The sequence below is a fragment of the Corvus moneduloides genome, chromosome 4 (assembly GCF_009650955.1).
Source record: "Corvus moneduloides isolate bCorMon1 chromosome 4, bCorMon1.pri, whole genome shotgun sequence".
Classification (NCBI taxonomy): Eukaryota; Metazoa; Chordata; class Aves; order Passeriformes; family Corvidae; genus Corvus; species Corvus moneduloides.
This window is the reverse complement of record NC_045479.1, coordinates 73,827,682-73,847,673: the sequence shown is the minus strand read 5'-3', so window position 1 is coordinate 73,847,673 and position 19,992 is coordinate 73,827,682. Positions and strand designations below refer to the sequence as shown.

The window sequence follows — 19,992 nt, the reverse complement described above, 5'->3', positions numbered from 1 at the left end:
TGCCCGGCGCTGCCGTGTCCTGCCCGCGCTGCTGCCCTGAGCCCACACGGATGCTGGAGTTGGTTGAATCCTCGGAATAAAGATGTTTTCCCCACTGCAGGGGTTTAGGGATGGTTTAGGGTTCCCCAGGTCAGTGCTCCTTCCCCTTCCCACTGCAGCTGGAAGCACGAAAGGCAAAGATCAGGGGTTAAAAATTGGAATTTACTGGAAGCAGCCATGAGATGAGGGATCAAACAATTACTTGCAGCAATCTTAGTAAGAAAAAAATGTAAGACAAAGCAGTGATTTCCATGGGAAGCCTGTGACAACGGCAGCTCTGCTCTACCACGTCCTATCCCGATGGAAATAATGCCCTTTTCCATGGAAGGGAGAGCCCGATCTGGGTCCTGGACACTCCCAGCTACCAAAAAAAATGATTCCTGTGGCCCAAATGAGGACACTCATTAAGCACATTCTCAGCCCAATGCAGTCTCCCGGGCAAAACAAGGATGGGAAAATTTGGGAGTTGGGAGGGAAAAGGAGCGGGGTTGGGCTGGGGTTTGGGGAGACCCTGGGAGAGGGGAGAGAGGGAGAAACTTCTCCAGCCCAGGTTCCCCCGGCAGAGCCTCAGGTGTCCCATTGCCGGCAAAAGCAATTTGGGCACGGAGAGGAACGGGAATGGGAGCAGCTGGAGCTGCAGTCCCGGGGTCCCGAGGGAGCCTGAGCTGCTGCTGCTGCCGCCCAGGGGTGTCCCCTCTGTCACCAGGCCCTGCCCCGGAGCTGCCGGGACCCCCATCCCCGTCCCCCGCTGTGCCCTCGGCCCCGGCAGCGCTGGAGCTGCAGCCCCGGCTCTGCTCCCACCCTGGGCCCAGCCGGGATCGCTGAGGCCGGGACGTTCCCGCTGCTCCAAAGAGCTCTTCTGGCTCTGGAGAAGCTGCTCGAGCGTGGTCCCTGCCGGAGCGAGTTGGGATCCTGTCCAAGGCCTCGCCTGGAATGTCCCACACGGAGCACAGAGCTCTGCCCGCACTCCCAGCAGAGTTTGGGCTCTCCCCGACCCCGTTTGCCGCCCCGTGAGTCCGAGGGGTCCCCGAGGCTGATGCTGGTTAGCGGGGCTGGCGCAGGGCTGTTTGGGCTGTCGGTCAGTGCTGGGAGCAGCGGCAGCAGGAGGGTTTGGGGCTGCAGCTGGGGGCACAGCAGGGCTGCAGCGAGGGGTCCCGGCCCTTCTTCACCTGGCTCTCCCCGAACTCCAGGCGCTGCTCCAGCAGCACCTTCTGCAGGGTGATGTCCCTGAGCACCTGCAGCACCTCCGGGCCCGCCTCGCCCTGCAGCAGGTCGTAGTTCTCAGCGGGGTCCGACTCCAGGTCGAAGAGCAGCGGGGGAAGGTGCGGGGTGAGCGGGGTCAGCCCGTGGCACGCCTGGTCTGGGGTGGTGCCGCTGTGGAAGGAACCTGCAAACAACCCCTGGGTGAGCTCGGCTCCTCCTCCCAGAGCTCTGGGCAGCAGGAGCCCTTCCCAGAGCCCCCAGAAGAGCTGGGGAGGGGGCAGCACTGACCTTGGGTGAAGTAATGGGCCTTGTACTTGCCCAGGCGGATGGCGAAGGGGCCGTGCAGGGGGTCGGGGGACGGAGGGTAGAAGAACACGGCCTGGCGAGGGCTCTGGGGGGGCAGCAGGGCTCAGCTCAGCTGGGCAGCCCCCGGGGAGGGCAGGACCAGGCTGAGACCCGCCCAGGAGCCCCGATCCTACCGCTGGAATAGGGCTGGAGCTGATGGACAGCAGCACCCTGGCGGCTGGGCACAGCTGGGCACAGCTGGGCACACTCGGCAGGAGCCAAAAGCCGCCAGCCCCTGGATCTGCCCCGATCCAAGGATCTGTCCCCCAGCTCCAAACTCACCTTCCCCGAGCCAAAGAGCAGCGGGCTCAGGTCGAAGCCATCCAGGGCCACCTTGGGAAGGGCAGCTCCGGCCAGGGCGCTCAGGGTGGGCAGGATGTCCAGGGTACTGGCCAGCTCGTGGGTCACTCCTGCCGCCAGGAAAAGTCCAAGCAGCTGATCCCACTGCCACCCCTGCCCCTCTTTGTCCCGGGATGTGGCCGAGGGGCTGAGCCTGGCTCACCTGGAGCGATCCTGCCTGGCCAATAAGCCACCGCCGGCTCCCTCATGCCACCTTCGTAGGTCGTGCCCTTGCCACACTTGAGGTGGCCGGCGCTGCCTCCGCGTGCCATGCGCAGGGTGGAGGGGCTGGGGACGAGAACCGGCTGCCATCAGGTACCAGGGCCGCGCTGTCCCCTCCCTGGTGCCACCGAGGGGGCGGTGACAAGGTGCCAGGGTGACTGTGCCACCCTGCTCGGCCTGAGGGGCAGGGAGAGACACCCGGGCAGAGGGAACTGGGGGCTCACACTGCTGGCCCAAAGCCTGGGAGGTTTCTGAGTCACAGGAACACAGAGGTCACGCCCTGTGCCCCCTCCAGAGCAGCGCCCACCTCGCGCCTCACTGGGGTCGCTTGGCACTGCCCCATCCCAGTTCCCCCGCCCCAAACCAGCCCCTCACCCGTTGTCCGAGGTGAAGAACACCAGGGTGGAGTTCTCCAGGCCGTGTTCCTGCAGGGCCTGCACGAGCTGTCCCACGGAGCCATCGAACTCGGCCAGGGCGTCCCCGAAGGGTCCCCGCCGCGTCTGCCCCGCGAACTCCCGGCTGGCAAACTGGGGGTAGTGGGTGTGCTGGGAAAGGGCAGGGAACACCGGGATCAACCCCCCTGGAGCTGCAGCTGCTGCTGGGACAGGCAGGGACAGGCAGCAATCCCAGGCAGGACGTGCAGAGAGGTGACAAAAGCCATCAGCTGAGAGGAGACTTGTCCCCGAGTCTCAGCGGTGGCACAACGTAGCTGAGCTCCAGGAGAGGGTGGGGAGCTGCAGAGTGGGAAGTTTTCCCTGGGGATGGCACAGGGAAGAGGGAGAAGCTCCAGAAAGAAGCAGCCTGAAAGCATTATCCCAATAAGATCTGGTTTTGCATGGGAATAGCAACGCCAGGTCATGCAGGAGCAGATTTTGGGGTGGCAGGAGCGGAGATGCTTCCTTGTTCTCCGCATGGGACTCAGGCTCCTTTCCCTTTTCCCTTCCCACTCCCCCTTTCCCATCCCTTCCCTTCCCAAGCGCCCGGAAAATCCCCGCTCTCTCTCTCCTACGTGGGAAGCGTAGTAGAGCAGGAAGGGGAGGCCTCGGCGGGCGCAGTCGGCGATGAAATCCCGGGAGAATTTATTGTAGAGGGGCACGAGGTCGGGGAAGGAGACGGGCTGCTGGATGATGGTCCGGTTCCAGAGCAGCGGCAGCGGCACCACGCCCTGGTCGCAGGTCCCAAAGCACTTGGTGTCGGGTGGGAAGCAGGTCAGGTTCTGGCAGGGGCCCTGGAAAACACGGAATATTTGGGATTCCAGCTCTGGCGCAGCACAGGGAAGACAAGGGAGACGGGTGAAGCCCCACAGCGGCCTCTCCCCGCTGGAAACCCCTCCCAGGGGACTCTGCCCACCCTAAACCCGCCCCAGGACCGCGCTGCTCCCACCCAACCCCCTTCGCGCAGGACCGAGGACCCCAGGCAGCCGGAGCCTCTCACCTGGTCATGGGAATAGGGCACTCCCAGGAAGTGATCGAATCCCTGGTGCACGGGCAGGAAGGAGCCGTTGATGCCAAAGCCCAGGTGCCACTTGCCAACCATGGCCGTGGCGTAGCCCTGAGCCTTCAGCAGCTCGGCGACGGTGACCTCGGCGAGCGGGAGCCCTCCCCGCGAGCCCGGGTCGAACACGCCGGGATAGATCCCGGAGCGCACCTGGAAGCGGCCCGTCAGCAGGGCGGCCCTGCAGGGAGCGGGGACACGGGGCTCAGGGGGGACATCCCGGGACACGGCGGCTTCAGGCCCCTTCCTATCCCGGGACGCGGCGGGTTTATCTGCATCCCGTCTTTCCCGGGACACCGCGGGTTTATCCTCCGCCCGTTTTCCCCGGGATACGGCGGTCAAGGGGGATATCCCGGGATACCGCGGGTTTATCACCCCGTCTTTCCCGGGATACCGCGGGTTTATCACCCCGTCTTTCCCGGGATACCGCGGGTTTATCACCCCGTCTTTCCCGGGATACCGCGGGTTTATCACCCCGTCTTTCCCGGCACACTGCGGGTTTATCACCCCGTCTTTCCCGGGATACCGCGGGTTTATCATCCCGTCTTTCCCGGGATACCGCGGGTTTATCATCCCGTCTTTCCCGGGACACCGCGGGTTTATCATCCCGTCTTTCCCGGCACACTGCGGGTTTATCCTCCGCCCGTTTCTCCCGGCACACGGCAGGTTTATTCCCCCGTTTTTCCCGGGATATGGCGGCTTCATGGCGCTGTCTATCCCGGGATACCGCAGGTTTATTCCCCCGTCTATCCCGGGACACGGCAGGTTCATCCTCCACCACTCACTCCCGGGACACGGTGGATTTATCCCCCCGTCCCTCCCGGGACACCGCAGGTCCATCACCGCCCATCCCTCCCCGGACACCGCAGGTCCATCACCGCCCATCTCTCCCGGGACACCGCAGCTTTGTCCCCCCATCTCTCCCGGGACAAGGCGGGCTCATCCTCCTCCCATCCCGGGACACGGAGGATTCATCCTCCCTCCGTCCCTCCCGGGACACCGCAGCTTCGTCTCCCCGTTCCTCCCGCGGGGGCCGTACCGGGACGGGCTGCAGACGGCGGCGCTGCTGTAGAAGTCGGTGAAGCGCAGCCCGCGGGCCGCCAGCCGGTCCAGGTGCGGGGTGGCGGACGAGGGGTGTCCGTAGCTGCCCAGGTCCCCGAAGCCCAGATCGTCCGCCAGCACCAGCACGAAGCTGGGGCGGGCGGCGGCCGAGGCGCACACGGGGGGCGGCGGCAGCAGCAGCAGCAGCAGCAGCACCCAGGGGTGCTCCCGGCCCTGCAGCCCCATGGCGCTGCCCTGAGGGTGTCCCGGTGCTGTCCCGGTGCTGTCCCGGTGCTGTCCCGGTGCTGTCCCCGCGGCCCCGGGGCGGTCCCGGCAGTGGTCGAGCTGGTCACGTGATGTACATAGCGGTCACGTGGCCGCGGGGCATGCTGGGAGTTGTAGTCCCGCGCGGCGCCCGAGCGGCCGTGCCAGGCACAGGATATCGGGATGGGGCAGCTCGGAAGGGGCATCCCAGGAGGGGCGTCCCAGAGCATAGGATTGCCTCTGGACAGGTCAGGAATATCCCCAGAGAGGAGGCTCCACCCCTCTCTGGTCTCTGCTCAGGGCTGGGTCGCTGCCCAGGAAAGAAGTTCTGGCTCCTGTCCAGGCGGAACTTCCCGGGATCGGTCCCTGCCCGTTCCTCTGGTGCCGCTACTAGGCCCCCGGAGCAGAGCCTGAGCCTGCTCCTACAGCGGGGGACGGGGATGGGGGTCCCGGCAGCTCCGGGGCAGGGCCTGGTGACAGAGGGGACACCCCTGGGCGGCAGCAGCAGCAGCTCAGGCTCCCTCGGGACCCCGGGACTGCAGCTCCAGCTGCTCCCATTCCCGTTCCTCTCCGTGCCCAAATTGCTTTTGCCGGCAATGGGACACCTGAGGCTCTGCCGGGGGAACCTGGGCTGGAGAAGTTTCTCCCTCTCTCCGCCTGCCCGGCTGTGCCGGCTTGGTGCGGGACCAGCGGCCGGAACTGACCCCGCTCCAACCCCGTGCGAGCGGCTCTGCGGCCAGAGACCCACTGCAAAGGGAAGGCCACAATAAACGCGGCGAAGACAGAAAAATCGGCTTAAACCCCGCGGTCCGAGCACAGCGGCCACCCCGTGGGGCGGGGCGGCGGTCCCAGCCCGGACCCGCAGCGTGGCCGGGCTGTTGAGGCGCTCCTGCGGTGGGGCTGCTCATGCTCAGGATGCGCAGCGGTGCTGCTCGTGTCCCAAGTCCCCAGCCCTCGAGGTGACATCCCGAAATCCAGGCGGGCACGGGCAGTGCCTCCCCAGGGCGGGCAGTTTCCCCCCGGGGCGCTGCCAGCCCGTGAGTTTGGGGATATTTCCGGAGCCCCCCAGCTCGCTCGGCCGCACCCCGGAGCTCCTGGTGGCCCTGAGCAGGGACGGCCCCTCGGGGTGGCTTCTGCTGCTGCCCCAGAGGGAGCTTCCAGCCCGTCCCAGCCGCGCTCCCGGCTCATCGGGAGGGGCTGGAGGGGCTGCAGCAGCCCCCGGGTACAGCCCACGGGAACCCGGGCACTGCCCCGTCCTGCCCCGTCCTGCCCTGCCCGGCTGCCCCTCCTCTGCCCCAGCCCAGGAGCCAACCCCGCCCGTGGTCCCGGGTTATCCCGGCCTTGCTGCGCACAGAGCTGGGCTGAAAACGCGGATAATTGGGGACAGGAAGAACTCTATTTCAAGAACAAACTGAATTCACCGCCGGGGTGGGCTCAGGGCAGGAGCAGGAGCAGGACACGGCAGCGCCGGGCACCGGGACTGCCTTTGGCACCACAGCCACGGCCCCAGCAGGGAATGGTTGTGACCCTCTGCAGCCAGACCTGGACCTGCTCCGCCCCTCTGCTCAATCCATTTTGTCCCTTAGGAACTCCAGGAACTCCTGCAGATTCCCAAAGAATCTCTGCAGGATGACTCTTGGGAAGGAGATTGTTATAAACGTGTCCGGTTCCGGTTCTGGTTCTGGTTCGGGGATCGGTTCTGGTTCCGGGATCGGTACCGGTATCCGTACCGGTTCTGGTTTGGGTTCAGGCTTCGGTTCTGGTTCTGGTGCCACGTCGTCTGGCTCCTCGTTGATGGCCGGGGTTGGGGCTGGCTCTGCTGGAGGAGCCTCTGTTTCCGGTGGGAGCAATCCCATCTGGACCTGGATCCAGGTGTGGAAGTGCTGGGTGGAGGTGAAGATCCCAGGTCGCTTGGCCCCGGCACAGCCTCTGCCCCAGCTGGCCAATCCCACGAGCCAGAAGTAGTCACCGACGTTGTCCTTGCAGACCAGGGGACCCCCGCTGTCCCCCTGTGCCGGGAGAGAGGGGTCAGGGGCTGCTCCAGGCTCACAGCCACACCTCGGGGCTACTGGGAGCACTGGGTGGGCTGTGTGGGCACAGCGCCAGGCCCTGGGGACAAGGGGACACCGGGACAGGGATCCATGGACGTGGAAGGGCAGGAATAGGATGGGATACACAACAGGAACCCGTGGATGGGGAAGGGAAGGGGCACAGGAAGGGAAGGGAGGGGATACAGGACAGGGTGGGCGATGTCAGGGGCTCAGGGGTCCCTGTGCTGGGTTTGGGGGTCGGATGGGGCCGTGTTTGGGGCTCGGGGGTCCCTGTGCTGGGTTTGGGGGTCGGATGGGGCCGTGTTTGGGGCTCAGGGGTCCCTGTGCTGGGTTTGGGGGTTGGATGGGGCCGTGTTTGGGGCTCAGGGGTCCCTGTGCTGGGTTTGGGGGTCGGATGGGGCCGTGTTTGGGGCTCAGGGGTCCCTGTGCTGGGTTTGGGGGTTGGATGGGGCCGTGTTTGGGGCTCAGGGGTCCCTGTGCTGGGTTTGGGGGTCGGATGGGGCCGTGTTTGGGGCTCGGGGGTCCCTGTGCTGGGTTTGGGGGTCGGATGGGGCCGTGTTTGGGGCTCAGGGGTCCCTGTGCTGGGTTTGGGGGTTGGATGGGGCCGTGTTTGGGGCTCAGGGGTCCCTGTGCTGGGTTTGGGGGTTGGATGGGGCCGTGTTTGGGGCTCAGGGGTCCCTGTGCTGGGTTTGGGGGTTGGATGGGGCCGTGTTTGGGGCTCGGGGGTCCCTGTGCCCCTGGGCCCACGCTCGCACCTGGCAGGTGTCGATGCCGCCCCGCGGGTACCCCGCGCACAGGTCCTGGGGGTGCAGGGCCCCCCCGTACCAGCGGCTGCTGTTGCACAGCTGGGCGTCCATCAGCCGGACCTTGGCCTCCTGCAGCGCCAGGCGCGGGCCGGGAGCTGCGGGCACAGCGGGCACTGAGCACCCGGCACCTCCCCGGGCCGAGCCCCTCGCCCAGGGCCCGGCCGTGCCCCTGTTCCTCTGTGTCCCTGCCCGGGGCTCCGGGGCACGGCCCAGGCCCGGCTCTGCCCGGCCACAGCTCCTGCGGCTTTGGCCTCTGCCCTGGGCCAGCCCGGCCGTGTCCCTGTGCGCCCAACTCAGCACTGACCGCTGCCCGGGGCGGCTCTCCAGCCCGCGATGTAGCAGGTTTTCAGCTCGGGCACTGCCAGGGAGCTGTCGGGCACACAGGCCAGCTGGATGTAGTCGCTGCACTCCACGGGCTGCGCCAGCTCCAGCAGGGCGATGTTGTTCCTCCGCGAGTCGTCGTCGTAGTCCTGGTGCATCAGGACCCTCTTGATGCGGCGCCGCTTGGCCTCGGGGCCCGGCTGGGTGAGATCCGTGGCCCCGATCAGCGCCCTCCACGTGGAGGTATCCCTGAGGAGCGGATGGAGAAAGGATTTGATGGAGCAGTGCCACGGGATGTGGCAGCGCCGTTCCCTTCCCTCACTGGGCACCTGGGGACAGCCCCGGCCCTGCTCCTCCTTACCCAGGCCTGAAGAAGCAGTGGGCCACCGTGAGGACCCACTGGGGGTGGATGAGGGCCCCCGAGCACATGTGCCACGTGCCGTTCTCCAGCGTGGCCTGGATGCTGACGATGCCGGGCCAGGTCCCTGAAGGGACACCAGGGCCACTCTCGACGAGGGAAATGCCATCGGAAGACCCCAAGGTTCCATAGTCACCGTCTGAGGGGTCGTAGTCAGGAACCAGCGAGCTGTGGTCGAAGGCCAAGGGCCGGAGCCCGCAGGTGCCTCTGGAAGCACAAAGCCATCCCTGGGCACAGCAGGGCCAGGGAGCCCCGAGGGGCTCGTCTGTCACCAGGCTGTGCCAGGGAAGCCCCGGGTGTCCCCGAGCCCCCTGGCAGCCCCTGGGGCCGCTCACCTGCAGGTGTCCCAGGTGCCCCCCGCGGGCCCGGCCAGGCCCAGCAGGACGAGCAGCCCCAGCAGAGCCATCGGTGCCAGCGCAGCAGGCGGCAGAGCCGGAGCAGAGGTGGCACCTGCAGCCCCAGGGCCCCGCGGTGCCCCCGGGCCGGGCTGATGTCACAGAGGGGCCGGTTCTGTGTGTGGGGCACGGCGGCCTCGGGTGGGGAGAGGGGCACTTCCAGGGGAGCCCTGGAATGGTTCGGGTTGGAAGGGACTGGAACAATCCCACTGGAGCAGCGGGAACGTCCCGGCCCCAGCGATCCCGGCTGGGCCCAGGGTGGGAGCAGAGCCGGGGCTGCAGCTCCAGCGCTGCCGGGGCCGAGGGCACAGCGGGGGACGGGGATGGGGGTCCCGGCAGCTCCGGGGCAGGGCCTGGTGACAGAGGGGACACCCCTGGGCGGCAGCAGCAGCAGCTCAGGCTCCCTCGGGACCCCGGGACTGCAGCTCCAGCTGCTCCCATTCCCGTTCCTCTCCGTGCCCAAATTGCTTTTGCCGGCAATGGGACACCTGAGGCTCTGCCAGGGGAACCTGGGCTGGAGAAGTTTCTCCCTCTCTGTACCTGCCAGCCCCATCCTCCCCTCCCCTCCCTCCCTTCCCTCCACCCCTCCCTGGCTCCCCCTCGGCTCCCCCCATACCTGGCCCAACCATGCTTGTTTGTCCCACACATCCCCGGTTGTCCCATCCTTGTTTTGCCCGGGAGACTGAACTGCACTGATAATGCGGATAATTGGGAACAGGAAGAACTCTATTTCAAGAACAAACTGAATTCACCATCGGGGTGAGCTCAGGGCAGCAGCGTGGGCAGGACACAGCAGCGCCGGGCACCGGGGCTGCCTTCACCCCGCAGCCACGGCCCCAACTGGGACTGCTGGAGATGCTCTGCAGCCAGAACTGGATCTGCTCTCCCTCCTGCTCAACCCATTTTGTCCTTCAGGAACTCCAAGATCTTCTGCAGGATCCCAAGGAATCTCAGCAGGATGTCTTCGGGGAGTGAAATTGTTATAAACGTGCCAGGTTCTGGCTGCAATTCCAATTCTTGTTCTGGTTCCAGTTCTGGTTCTGGTGGCTCCTCATTAACAGTTGGGGTGGGGGTTGGGGTGGGGGTTGGGGTCGTGGTCGGGGTCGGGGTGGGGGTCCGGTTTGTGGCCAGGGTGGGGGTTGGGGTTGGGGTGGGGGTTGGGGTTGGGGTAGGGGTTGGGGTAGGGGTTGGGGTCACGGCTGGCTCTGGTGTTGGCGGGGCTGAGTCTCCTGAGGCCAATCCCAGCTGGGCCTGGATCCATCCATGGAAGTGCTGGGTGGAGGTGAAGACCCCGGGTCGTTTCTCTCCGGCACAGCCTCTGCCCCAGCTGGCCAATCCCACGAGCCAGAAGTAGTCACCGACGTTGTCCTTGCAGACCAGGGGACCCCCGCTGTCCCCCTGTGCCGGGAGAGAGGGGTCAGGGGCTGCTCCAGGCTCACAGCCACACCTCGGGGCTACTGGGAGCACTGGGTGGGCTGTGTGGGCACAGCGCCAGGCCCTGGGGACAAGGGGACACCGGGACAGGGATCCATGGACGTGGAAGGGCAGGAATAGGATGGGATACACAACAGGAACCCGTGGATGGGGAAGGGAAGGGGCACAGGAAGGGAAGGGAGGGGATACAGGACAGGGTGGGCGATGTCAGGGGCTCAGGGGTCCCTGTGCTGGGTTTGGGGGTCGGATGGGGCCGTGTTTGGGGCTCAGGGGTCCCTGTGCTGGGTTTGGGGGTTGGATGGGGCCGTGTTTGGGGCTCAGGGGTCCCTGTGCTGGGTTTGGGGGTCGGATGGGGCCGTGTTTGGGGCTCGGGGGTCCCTGTGCTGGGTTTGGGGGTCGGATGGGGCCGTGTTTGGGGCTCAGGGGTCCCTGTGCTGGGTTTGGGGGTCGGATGGGGCCGTGTTTGGGGCTCGGGGGTCCCTGTGCTGGGTTTGGGGGTCGGATGGGGCCGTGTTTGGGGCTCGGGGGTCCCTGTGCTGGGTTTGGGGGTTGGATGGGGCCGTGTTTGGGGCTCAGGGGTCCCTGTGCTGGGTTTGGGGGTTGGATGGGGCCGTGTTTGGGGCTCAGGGGTCCCTGTGCTGGGTTTGGGGGTTGGATGGGGCCGTGTTTGGGGCTCGGGGGTCCCTGTGCCCCTGGGCCCACGCTCGCACCTGGCAGGTGTCGATGCCGCCCCGTGGGTACCCCGCGCACAGGTCCTGGGGGTGCAGGGCCCCCCCGTACCAGCGGCTGCTGTTGCACAGCTGGGCGTCCATCAGCCGGACCTTGGCCTCCTGCAGCGCCAGGCGCGGGCCGGGAGCTGCGGGCACAGCGGGCACTGAGCACCCGGCACCTCCCCGGGCCGAGCCCCTCGCCCAGGGCCCGGCCGTGCCCCTGTTCCTCTGTGTCCCTGCCCGGGGCTCCGGGGCACGGCCCAGGCCCGGCTCTGCCCGGCCACAGCTCCTGCGGCTTTGGCCTCTGCCCTGGGCCAGCCCGGCCGTGTCCCTGTGCGCCCAACTCAGCACTGACCGCTGCCCGGGGCGGCTCTCCAGCCCGCGATGTAGCAGGTTTTCAGCTCGGGCACTGCCAGGGAGCTGTCGGGCACACAGGCCAGCTGGATGTAGTCGCTGCACTCCACGGGCTGCGCCAGCTCCAGCAGGGCGATGTTGTTCCTGGCCGCGGTGGCCACGTAGTGCTGGTGCACCAGGAGCCTCCGGATGTGGCGCAGCTCGACCTCGGGGCCCGGCTGGGTGAGATCCGTGGCCCCGATCACCACCTCCCACCTGGAGATGTCTCTGGAGAGCGGGGGGAGAAAGGATTTGATGGAGCAGTGCCACGGGATGTGGCAGCGCCGTTCCCTTCCCTCACTGGGCACCTGGGGACAGCCCCGGCCCTGCTCCTCCTTACCCAGGCCTGAAGAAGCAGTGGGCCACCGTGAGGACCCACTGGGGGTGGATGAGGGCCCCCGAGCACATGTGCCACGTGCCGTTCTCCAGCGTGGCCTGGATGCTGACGATGCCGGGCCAGGTCCCTGAAGGGACACCGGGGCCGCTCTTGGTGAGGGAAGTGGCGTTGGAAGAAGAACCCAAGGCTCCGTGGTCACCGTCTGAGGGCTTGGAATCCTGAACCAGCGAGCTGTGGTCAGACGCCGTGGGCCGGAGCCCGCAGGTGCCTCTGGAAGCACAAAGCCATCCCTGGGCACAGCAGGGCCAGGGAGCCCCGAGGGGCTCGTCTGTCACCAGGCTGTGCCAGGGAAGCCCCGGGTGTCCCCGAGCCCCCTGGCAGCCCCTGGGGCCGCTCACCTGCAGGTGTCCCAGGTGCCCCCCGCGGGCCCGGCCAGGCCCAGCAGGACGAGCAGCCCCAGCAGAGCCATCGGTGCCAGCGCAGCAGGCGGCAGAGCCGGAGCAGAGGTGGCACCTGCAGCCCCGGGGCCCCGCGGTGCCCCCGGGCCGGGCTGATGTCACAGAGGGGCAGCCCGGGGCCGTGGAACCTTGGAATGGTTCGGGCTGCGAGGGACCTTAACGAGCGCCCGGTGCCACCCGTGCCATGGCAGGGCCACCTCCCGCTGTCCCAGCGCGCTCCGAGCTGGCCCCGGGCTGGTGGCACCTCCCAGTTAAACACAAGGATGCACCCGTCGATAATAATCCCGTTAATCTTTAGCACTCTTGGTGCTTCATTAGTTGTAATTAATAATCATTAATGATGTTCATATCTGTTTGCCTTGCTGGTAACCTCACAGTGGCATGATGGCGTTAATCAACACTAATATTAATACCTCACTTTTTTAATAAATGAAAGAATATGTATTTATAATTTATTTATGATTTATTTATGATTTTTATATAATTTTTTATAATTTATTTATAATTTATTTATAATTTATTTATAATTTATTTATAATTTATTTATAATTTTTATATGATTTTTAAAATTTTTTTATAATTTATTTATAATTTATTTATAATATATTTATAATTTATTTATAATTTGTATATAATTTATTTATATTTTTTATCATTTATCCATCATTTATTTATCATTTATCATTTATCATTTATTTATCATTTATTTATCATTTATTTATTCATATCGATCTATATTATTGCTAATTATTTGTGTTAGTTGTACTACTATAGTCTTATTGCTCCCAATATATTGTTGCTTTTAGTTTGTATCGCCACTGATATTTGTATTTTAATTATTAATTATATTAGGACATTAGGATCACTAACAGGAATTTGTATTCTTACTATTAATTGATATTCTTATTATTAGTCTATTATTATTAGTCTATTTATATTCTTCTTCTTATATATATAATATATATAATATATATAATATATATAATACATATAATACATATTATATATATTATATATATTATATATATATAATTTATATTTTTGTTATTACCACTAATATGACTCTATTAATTACCACTTTTACTATTACATTGTGACAATCAATAGCAATATTCATACTAATAATCTGAATTTTTACCAATACTTGTATTATGTGATAGCACCACTGATATTATTATTAATTATTACTAATGCTGGTTGTATTCTATATTGCTGTGAGATTGGGCACTAAGAGTCATTAATAACAAGAGTAATTTATAGTCATTTTAATAAATTTATGGAAAAACAAAGGCACCAATCCTTGTAGTAGATGGAAAGAGATTTAAGAGTGTTTTGTTCTATTTTAATGCCATTATTATAATATAATGTAATATAATATGATATGATATAATATAATATAATATGATATAATATAATACAACTTGTATTATATTATAACATATAATATCACTTTATATTTTTATTATATTAAATTTATTGTGTCAAATGTATTATATTAAATTTATTTTGTTAAACGTATTGTATTAAATTTATCATATTTAATATTATAAATTTTATTATCCTATTTATATTATTTTGTTATCTATTATTACATCACATATTAAGATCCATTTTCTATACAATAAAAATAGCCTATAGCATAAAATACATAATTTTTTAATATCCTTCATACGGTATAAAATTATTTGCACATGATACAAAACACTGCACTTTGAACACATTAAAACACAAACCTAAAATCGGCGGCGCTGACATCTTAGAGAGAATATCTTAATAAAAACGGCACCGAGCCTTTCCCTGTGCTTTCTGCTGCGGGTGGGCATGGGCACGGAAACATCTGGATGGGGCACAGCCGGGCAGGACACAGCAGGGGCACAGCTGGCAGGGACGGAGCCAGGTGAGTCACAGCTGGCACGGGCACAGCTGGCACGGGCACAGCTGGACGCGGCCCAGCCGGGAAGAGGCGCAGCGGGCCGGGGCTGAGCAGGAGCGCTCCGAGGTGGGTGAGGCACATCTGGCGGGGCCGGGGCTGAGCAGGAGCGCTCCGAGGTGGGTGAGGCACATCTGGCGGGGCCAGGGCAGGGCAGGAGCGCTCCGAGGTGGGTGAGGCACATCTGGCGGGGCCGGGGCAGGGCAGGAGCGCTCCGAGGTGGGTGAGGCACATCTGGCGGGGCCGGGGCTGAGCAGGAGCGCTCCGAGGTGGGTGAGGCACATCTGGCAGGGCCGGGGCAGGGCAGGAGCGCTCCGAGGTGGGTGAGGCACATCTGGCAGGGCCGGGGCTGAGCAGGAGCGCTCCGAGGTGGGTGAGGCACATCTGGCGGGGCCGGGGCTGAGCAGGAGCGCTCCGAGGTGGGTGAGGCACATCTGGCGGGGCCGGGGCAGGGCAGGAGCGCTCCGAGGTGGGTGAGGCACATCTGGCGGGGCCGGGGCAGGGCAGGAGCGCTCCGAGGTGGGTGAGGCACATCTGGCGGGGCCAGGGCAGGGCAGGAGCGCTCCGAGGTGGGTGAGGCACATCTGGCGGGCCGGGGCTGAGCAGGAGCGCTCCGAGGTGGGTGAGGCACATCTGGCGGGGCCGGGGCAGGGCAGGAGCGCTCCGAGGTGGGTGAGGCACATCTGGCGGGGCCAGGGCAGGGCAGGAGCGCTCCGAGGTGGGTGAGGCACATCTGGCGGGGCCGGGGCAGGGCAGGAGCGCTCCGAGGTGGGTGAGGCACATCTGGCGGGGCCGGGGCAGAGCAGGGGCGCTCCGAGGTGGGTGAGGCACATCTGGCGGGGCCGGGGCAGGGCAGGAGCGCTCCGAGGTGGGTGAGGCACATCTGGCGGGGCCGGGCGGGGCCGGGGCTGAGCGCGGCAGCGGCGGGCGGCAGCCGGAGGCACGGTGAGGGGCGCGGGGCCGGGGCCGGGGGCTGCCGGGGCTCCGAGCATCCCGGGGGCCGGGGCACTGCCCACCGCGCTGCCCTACACCCACCCCCGCCCCCTGCCCTAGAGATGCCTCAGTGCCCTGCCCTATACCCTCCGTCTGCCCAGCTCTCTGCCCCATAAGCCCTCCAGCCCCCAGCCTCATAAACCACCCCGGCCCTGCCCTATAGCTGTCCCAGCCCCTTGCCCTATCGCTGCCCCTCCCCCCAACCCCATAGCCCCCCCTGCCCTATACCTGCCCAGCCCCCAGCCCCATAACCCCCCTGCTCACACGGGCTGTGGAGGGTTGGATGCCCCCGGGGTGCCTCCCTCGCCATGGGGGGGAGGGGGGCTGTGTTTGGGTGACCCCACGGTTTTGGGGTGACCCCAGGGTTTTGGGGTGCCCCGCAGTTGAGGGCGCCGTGCCCGCGTCCCCCGGGAGCTGCCCGGGTGCCGGCAGGATGGCGCTGGTCCCCGTCGTGGCGCTCTGGGCTCTGTGCCCCCTCCTCGCCGGGGCAGGTACCCACCGGCAGCGGGCTGGGGGGTCCGGCCAGAGCCCCCCTCCCCGGGGACCCCCTTCCCACCCCCCTGTCCCCCCCCTGCACGGAGCCCACGGCGCGGGGACCCCTCGGGCGGGGGCGGGGGGGCCCTTCCCGGCAGGGCGGTGACTCACGGGGCGGCTCCTTGGCACCACCGAGCCCTCGGCCCGGCACGGCCCCGCTGCCACCATCTCTGTCCCCAGACATGTCCCCCTGTCCCCAACCGCGCCTCCAACACCCGCCATCCATCAGAGCCCCCTTCTCCCGGCGCTGTGCCCTCTGTCCCCCCGTATGCCACCCCTGGGTGACCCCGCGGTGTCCTCTCCCAGACCAGCCCCCTGTCACCGTCACGGTCACCGCGGCCACCGGCGAGGACGCCTGCCTGCCCTGCGGCACCCAGCGCTGGGGCGACCTGCGCGGCGTCACCCTGAGCTGCACCCACCAGGCTGGCGGCCACCGCCCCGTCCCCGTCCTCAGCCACCGCCTGGGCTGGCACCCGCCGCCCACCGCGCCGGGCTGGCACCCGCCCGTGCAGCCCGACAGCCGCTTTAGGGGCAGGGTCGCCTTCTGCGCCGCGGGGACAGGGGACGCCGGCGTGTCCCTGCTGCTGAGGAACCTCAGCGATCCCGATTTCGGGAATTATTCCTGCTACGCCTCCCGCGCCGCGGCTCCGCAGCTCCTCTGCTCCCTGGTGCTGCTGCCCGCGGTGGCAGGTGAGTGCCGGGGGTGGCACTGGCCCCTTTGGGGTCCCCCTCATTCCCTGCTGTGTCCAGCCTTGTCCCCGTCTGGGTGCTGCCCGGTGCCCCCCACTCTGCATCCCCTGGAAATTTGGGGTTCCCCCCATCCCCTGTGTGTCCATCCCTGTCCCCCTCTGGGTGCTGCCCCCCACTCTGCACCCCCTGGCAGTTTGGGGTCCCCACATCCCCTGTGTGTCCATCCCTGTCCCCATCTGGGTGGTGCCCCCCACTCTGCACCCCCTGGCAGTTTGGGGTCCCCACATCCCCTGTGTGTCCATCCCTGTCCCCATCTGGGTGGTGCCCCCCACTCTGCACCCCCTGGCAGTTTGGGATCCCCACATCCCCTGTGTGTCCATCCCTGTCCCCATCTGGGCGCTGCCCCCCACTCTGCACCCCCTGGCAGTTTGGGGTCCCCACATCCCCTGTGTGTCCATCCCTGTCCCCCTCTGGGTGCTGCCCCCCACTCTGCACCCCCTGGCAGTTTGGGATCCCCACATCCCCTGTGTGTCCATCCCTGTCCCCATCTGGGTGGTGCCCCCCACTCTGCACCCCCTGGCAGTTTGGGATCCCCCCATCCCCTGTGTGTCCATCCCTGTCCCCATCTGGGTGGTGCCCCCCACTCTGCACCCCCTGGCAATTTGGGGCTCCCCCCATTCCCTGGTGCATCTGTCACCTGCCCCAGCCCTGTCCCCATCTGGGTGGTGCCCGGTGCCCCCCGCTCTGCCCCTCGGGGGTTTCCCAGCCTGGCCCGGGACAGGGAGCGTGGGGAGGGCTCCGGGTCGTGTCCCCACGTGCCGGTGTCACCCCGCAGAGGTCCCGAAGGCCGCGGGGCCGGACATGATCCTGGTGGTTTGTGTCCTCACGGCCGCCTTCACCGCCGTGGCCATCGGCGTGCTCGTGTGTGCCCACGGCCGGGGCCGCTGCTGGGGGCGCAGAGGTGGGTGTGGGGGGCACAAAGGGGGGTGCTGGGGGGCACAGAGGGTATTGGGGGGGCACAGAGGGTGGGTGTGGGGGGCACAAGTGGGTGCTGCGGGATGGGAGCAGTTGGAGACCCCCTGGTCCAACTGGGGATGGGATTTGGTGTGGGGAGGGGTTTTCCAGCTCCTTTGTGGGGTGGGATGGGATGGGATGGGATGGGATGAACATGAGGGTGAGGAGGGAATGGGATGGGATGGGATGAACATGAGGGTGAGGAGGGAATGGGATGCAGATTGGGGTGGGATGAAGGTGGGGATGAAGACAGGACAATGGGGATGACGATGGTGACGGGACGAGGACAGGGACAGGGACAGGGACGGGAGCAGCTCCGTGTGGGGCCAGCGGTGCCCCACGGCCTCGTCTCACCGCCCCCCTCAGCGCGGGGCCCAGCCCGGGAGCCCGGAGCCGCGGCTGGAGGGGAAGAAGGAGAGGTGGCCTTGGGTGACCTGAAGAGTCTCAACACCTGAGGCCACCCCTGGACAGGCCCAGGTGTGACACCGGCACAGGACACGGCCCCAAATGGGGGGACGGGGCTCTGGGGCGGGGCTGCAGGCACGGGGGTGCGGGGGCAGGGTGGGTTTGGGGCGGGGGGCCCTGCTCGGACCCCGAGGGATGGGCAGGGGGCAGCTCACGGTCCCCCCACCCCCTCCAGGGGACCCCAAACCTCGGGGTCCCACGGCTGGGGGGGCACAAAGCCTCAGATCCCAAATAAAGAGCGTTGCTCCGGAGCGGGAGTGAAGCCCCTTCCCACCCGCGAGGGGCCCGGGGCAGGGGGGGGTGGGGGGTGGGGTACGGGTGGGGGTCCCTGTGCAGGGGTGGGGTGTGGGGGTCCCGGGGGTGCCCCCGTTTAGGGACGGGCTGTGGGGGTCCCGGGGGTGCCCCCGTTTAGGGACGGGCTGTGGGGGAAACGCCCAGATCTGGTGGGAGTTTCTCGGGAATTTTTTGGGAATTCTTGGGAAACATCCAGATCTGGTGGGTGTTTTTTGGGAATTTTTTTGGAATTTTTGGGAAACGCCCAGATCTGGTGGGTGTTTTTTGGGAATTTTTTTGGGAATTCTTGGGAAACATCCAGAGCTGGTGGGAGTTTTTGGGAATTTTTGGGAGACGTCCAGATCTGGTGGGAGTTTTTTGGGAATTTTTTTGGGAATTCTTGGGAAACACCCAGATCTGGCGGGTGTTTTTTGGGAATTTTTTTGGAATTTTTGGGAAACGCCCAGATCTGGTGGGTGTTTTTTGGGAATGTTTTTGGGAATTCTTGGGAAACATCCAGAGCTGGTGGGAGTTTCTGGGAATTTCTGGGAGACGTCCAGATCTGGTGGGAGTTTTTTGGGAATTTTTTTGGGAATTCTTGGGAAACACCCAGATCTGGCGGGTGTTTTTTGGGAATTTTTTTGGAATTTTTGGGAAACGCCCAGATCTGGTGGGTGTTTTTTGGGAATGTTTTTGGGAATTCTTGGGAAACATCCAGAGCTGGTGGGAGTTTCTGGGAATTTCTGGGAGACGTCCAGATCTGGTGGGAGATTTTTGGGAATTTTTTTGGGAATTCTTGGGAAACACCCAGATCTGGCGGGTGTTTTTTGGGAATTTTTTTGGAATTTTTGGGAAACGCCCAGATCTGGTGGGAGTTTTTTGGGAATTTCTGGGATTTTTTTGAGAATATTTTTTTGATTTTTTGGGAAACACCCACACCTGGTGGGAGTTTTGGGGGAATTTTTTGAGGATTTTGTCAGGAATTTTTCGGAAACGCCCAGATCTGGTGGGAGTTTTTTGGGAATGTTTTTGGGAATTCTTGGGAAACATCCAGATCTGGTGGGTGTTTTTTGGGAATTTTTGGGAATTCTTGGGAAACATCCAGATCTGGTGGGAGTTTTTTGGGAATGTTTTTCGGAATTCTTGGGAAACATCCAGATCTGGCGGGTGTTTTTTGGGAATTTTTTTGGAATTTTTGGGAAACGCCCAGATCTGGTGGGAGTTTTTCGGGAATGTTTTTGGGAATTCTTGGGAAACATCCAGATCTGGCGGGTGTTTTTTGGGAATGTTTTTGGGAATTCTTGGGAAACATCCAGATCTGGTGGGAGTTTTTGGGGAATTTCTGGGATTTTTTTGAGAATATTTTTGGATTTTTTGGGAAACACCCACACCTGGTGGGAGTTTTGGGGGAATTTTTTGAGGATTTTGTTGGGAATTTTTGGGAGACGTCCAGATCTGGTGGGAGTTTTTTGGGAATGTTTTTGGGAATTCTTGGGAAACATCCAGATCTGGTGGGTGTTTTTTGGGAATTTTTTTGAGAATTCTTGGGAAACATCCAGATCTGGTGGGAGTTTTTTGGGAATGTTTTTGGGAATTCTTGGGAAACACCCAGAGCTGGTGGGAGTTTTTGGGAATTTTTTTGGAATTTTTGGGAAACGCCCAGATCTGGTGGGAGTTTTTCGGGAATGTTTTTGGGAATTCTTGGGAAACACCCAGATCTGGCGGGTGTTTTTTGGGAATTTTTTTGGGAATTCTTGGGAAACATCCAGATCTGGTGGGAGTTTTTTGGGAATTTTTTTGGGAATTCTTGGGAAACATCCAGA

At 62.5% G+C, this 19,992-nt stretch overlaps 4 protein-coding genes across 4 annotated transcripts; 1 reads left to right on the top strand and 3 right to left on the bottom strand.

Moving 5' to 3' along the window:
* Nucleotides 1-180: 180 nt before the first annotated feature.
* ARSA (arylsulfatase A) lies at nucleotides 181-5,042 on the bottom strand. Its single transcript, XM_032106971.1, has 8 exons — nucleotides 4,682-5,042; nucleotides 3,583-3,823; nucleotides 3,158-3,376; nucleotides 2,524-2,693; nucleotides 2,090-2,214; nucleotides 1,870-1,997; nucleotides 1,531-1,633; nucleotides 181-1,426 (listed from the first exon to the last, which is right to left on the bottom strand). The coding sequence occupies exons 1-8, from the start codon at nucleotides 4,927-4,929 to the stop codon at nucleotides 1,119-1,121; spliced, it is 1,542 nt and encodes a 513-aa protein (XP_031962862.1). The 5' UTR covers nucleotides 4,930-5,042; the 3' UTR covers nucleotides 181-1,118.
* Nucleotides 5,043-6,333: 1,291 nt separating this feature from the next.
* LOC116443105 (acrosin-like) lies at nucleotides 6,334-9,060 on the bottom strand. Its single transcript, XM_032106972.1, has 5 exons — nucleotides 8,879-9,060; nucleotides 8,487-8,750; nucleotides 8,109-8,374; nucleotides 7,754-7,899; nucleotides 6,334-6,956 (listed from the first exon to the last, which is right to left on the bottom strand). Exons 1-5 carry the CDS (start codon nucleotides 8,947-8,949, stop codon nucleotides 6,513-6,515), a joined length of 1,191 nt encoding a protein of 396 aa, XP_031962863.1. The 5' UTR covers nucleotides 8,950-9,060; the 3' UTR covers nucleotides 6,334-6,512.
* A 772-nt stretch (nucleotides 9,061-9,832) lies between these two features.
* On the bottom strand, nucleotides 9,833-12,317 carry LOC116443125 (acrosin-like). Its single transcript, XM_032107017.1, has 5 exons — nucleotides 12,211-12,317; nucleotides 11,816-12,082; nucleotides 11,438-11,703; nucleotides 11,083-11,228; nucleotides 9,833-10,336 (listed from the first exon to the last, which is right to left on the bottom strand). Exons 1-5 carry the CDS (start codon nucleotides 12,279-12,281, stop codon nucleotides 9,833-9,835), a joined length of 1,254 nt encoding a protein of 417 aa, XP_031962908.1. The 5' UTR covers nucleotides 12,282-12,317.
* A 2,791-nt stretch (nucleotides 12,318-15,108) lies between these two features.
* Nucleotides 15,109-17,970, top strand: LOC116443517. The gene is made up of 5 exons (XM_032107698.1): nucleotides 15,109-15,145; nucleotides 15,577-15,684; nucleotides 16,034-16,417; nucleotides 17,253-17,378; nucleotides 17,798-17,970. The coding sequence occupies exons 2-5, from the start codon at nucleotides 15,627-15,629 to the stop codon at nucleotides 17,884-17,886; spliced, it is 657 nt and encodes a 218-aa protein (XP_031963589.1). The 5' UTR covers nucleotides 15,109-15,145; nucleotides 15,577-15,626; the 3' UTR covers nucleotides 17,887-17,970.
* Nucleotides 17,971-19,992: the final 2,022 nt, after the last annotated feature.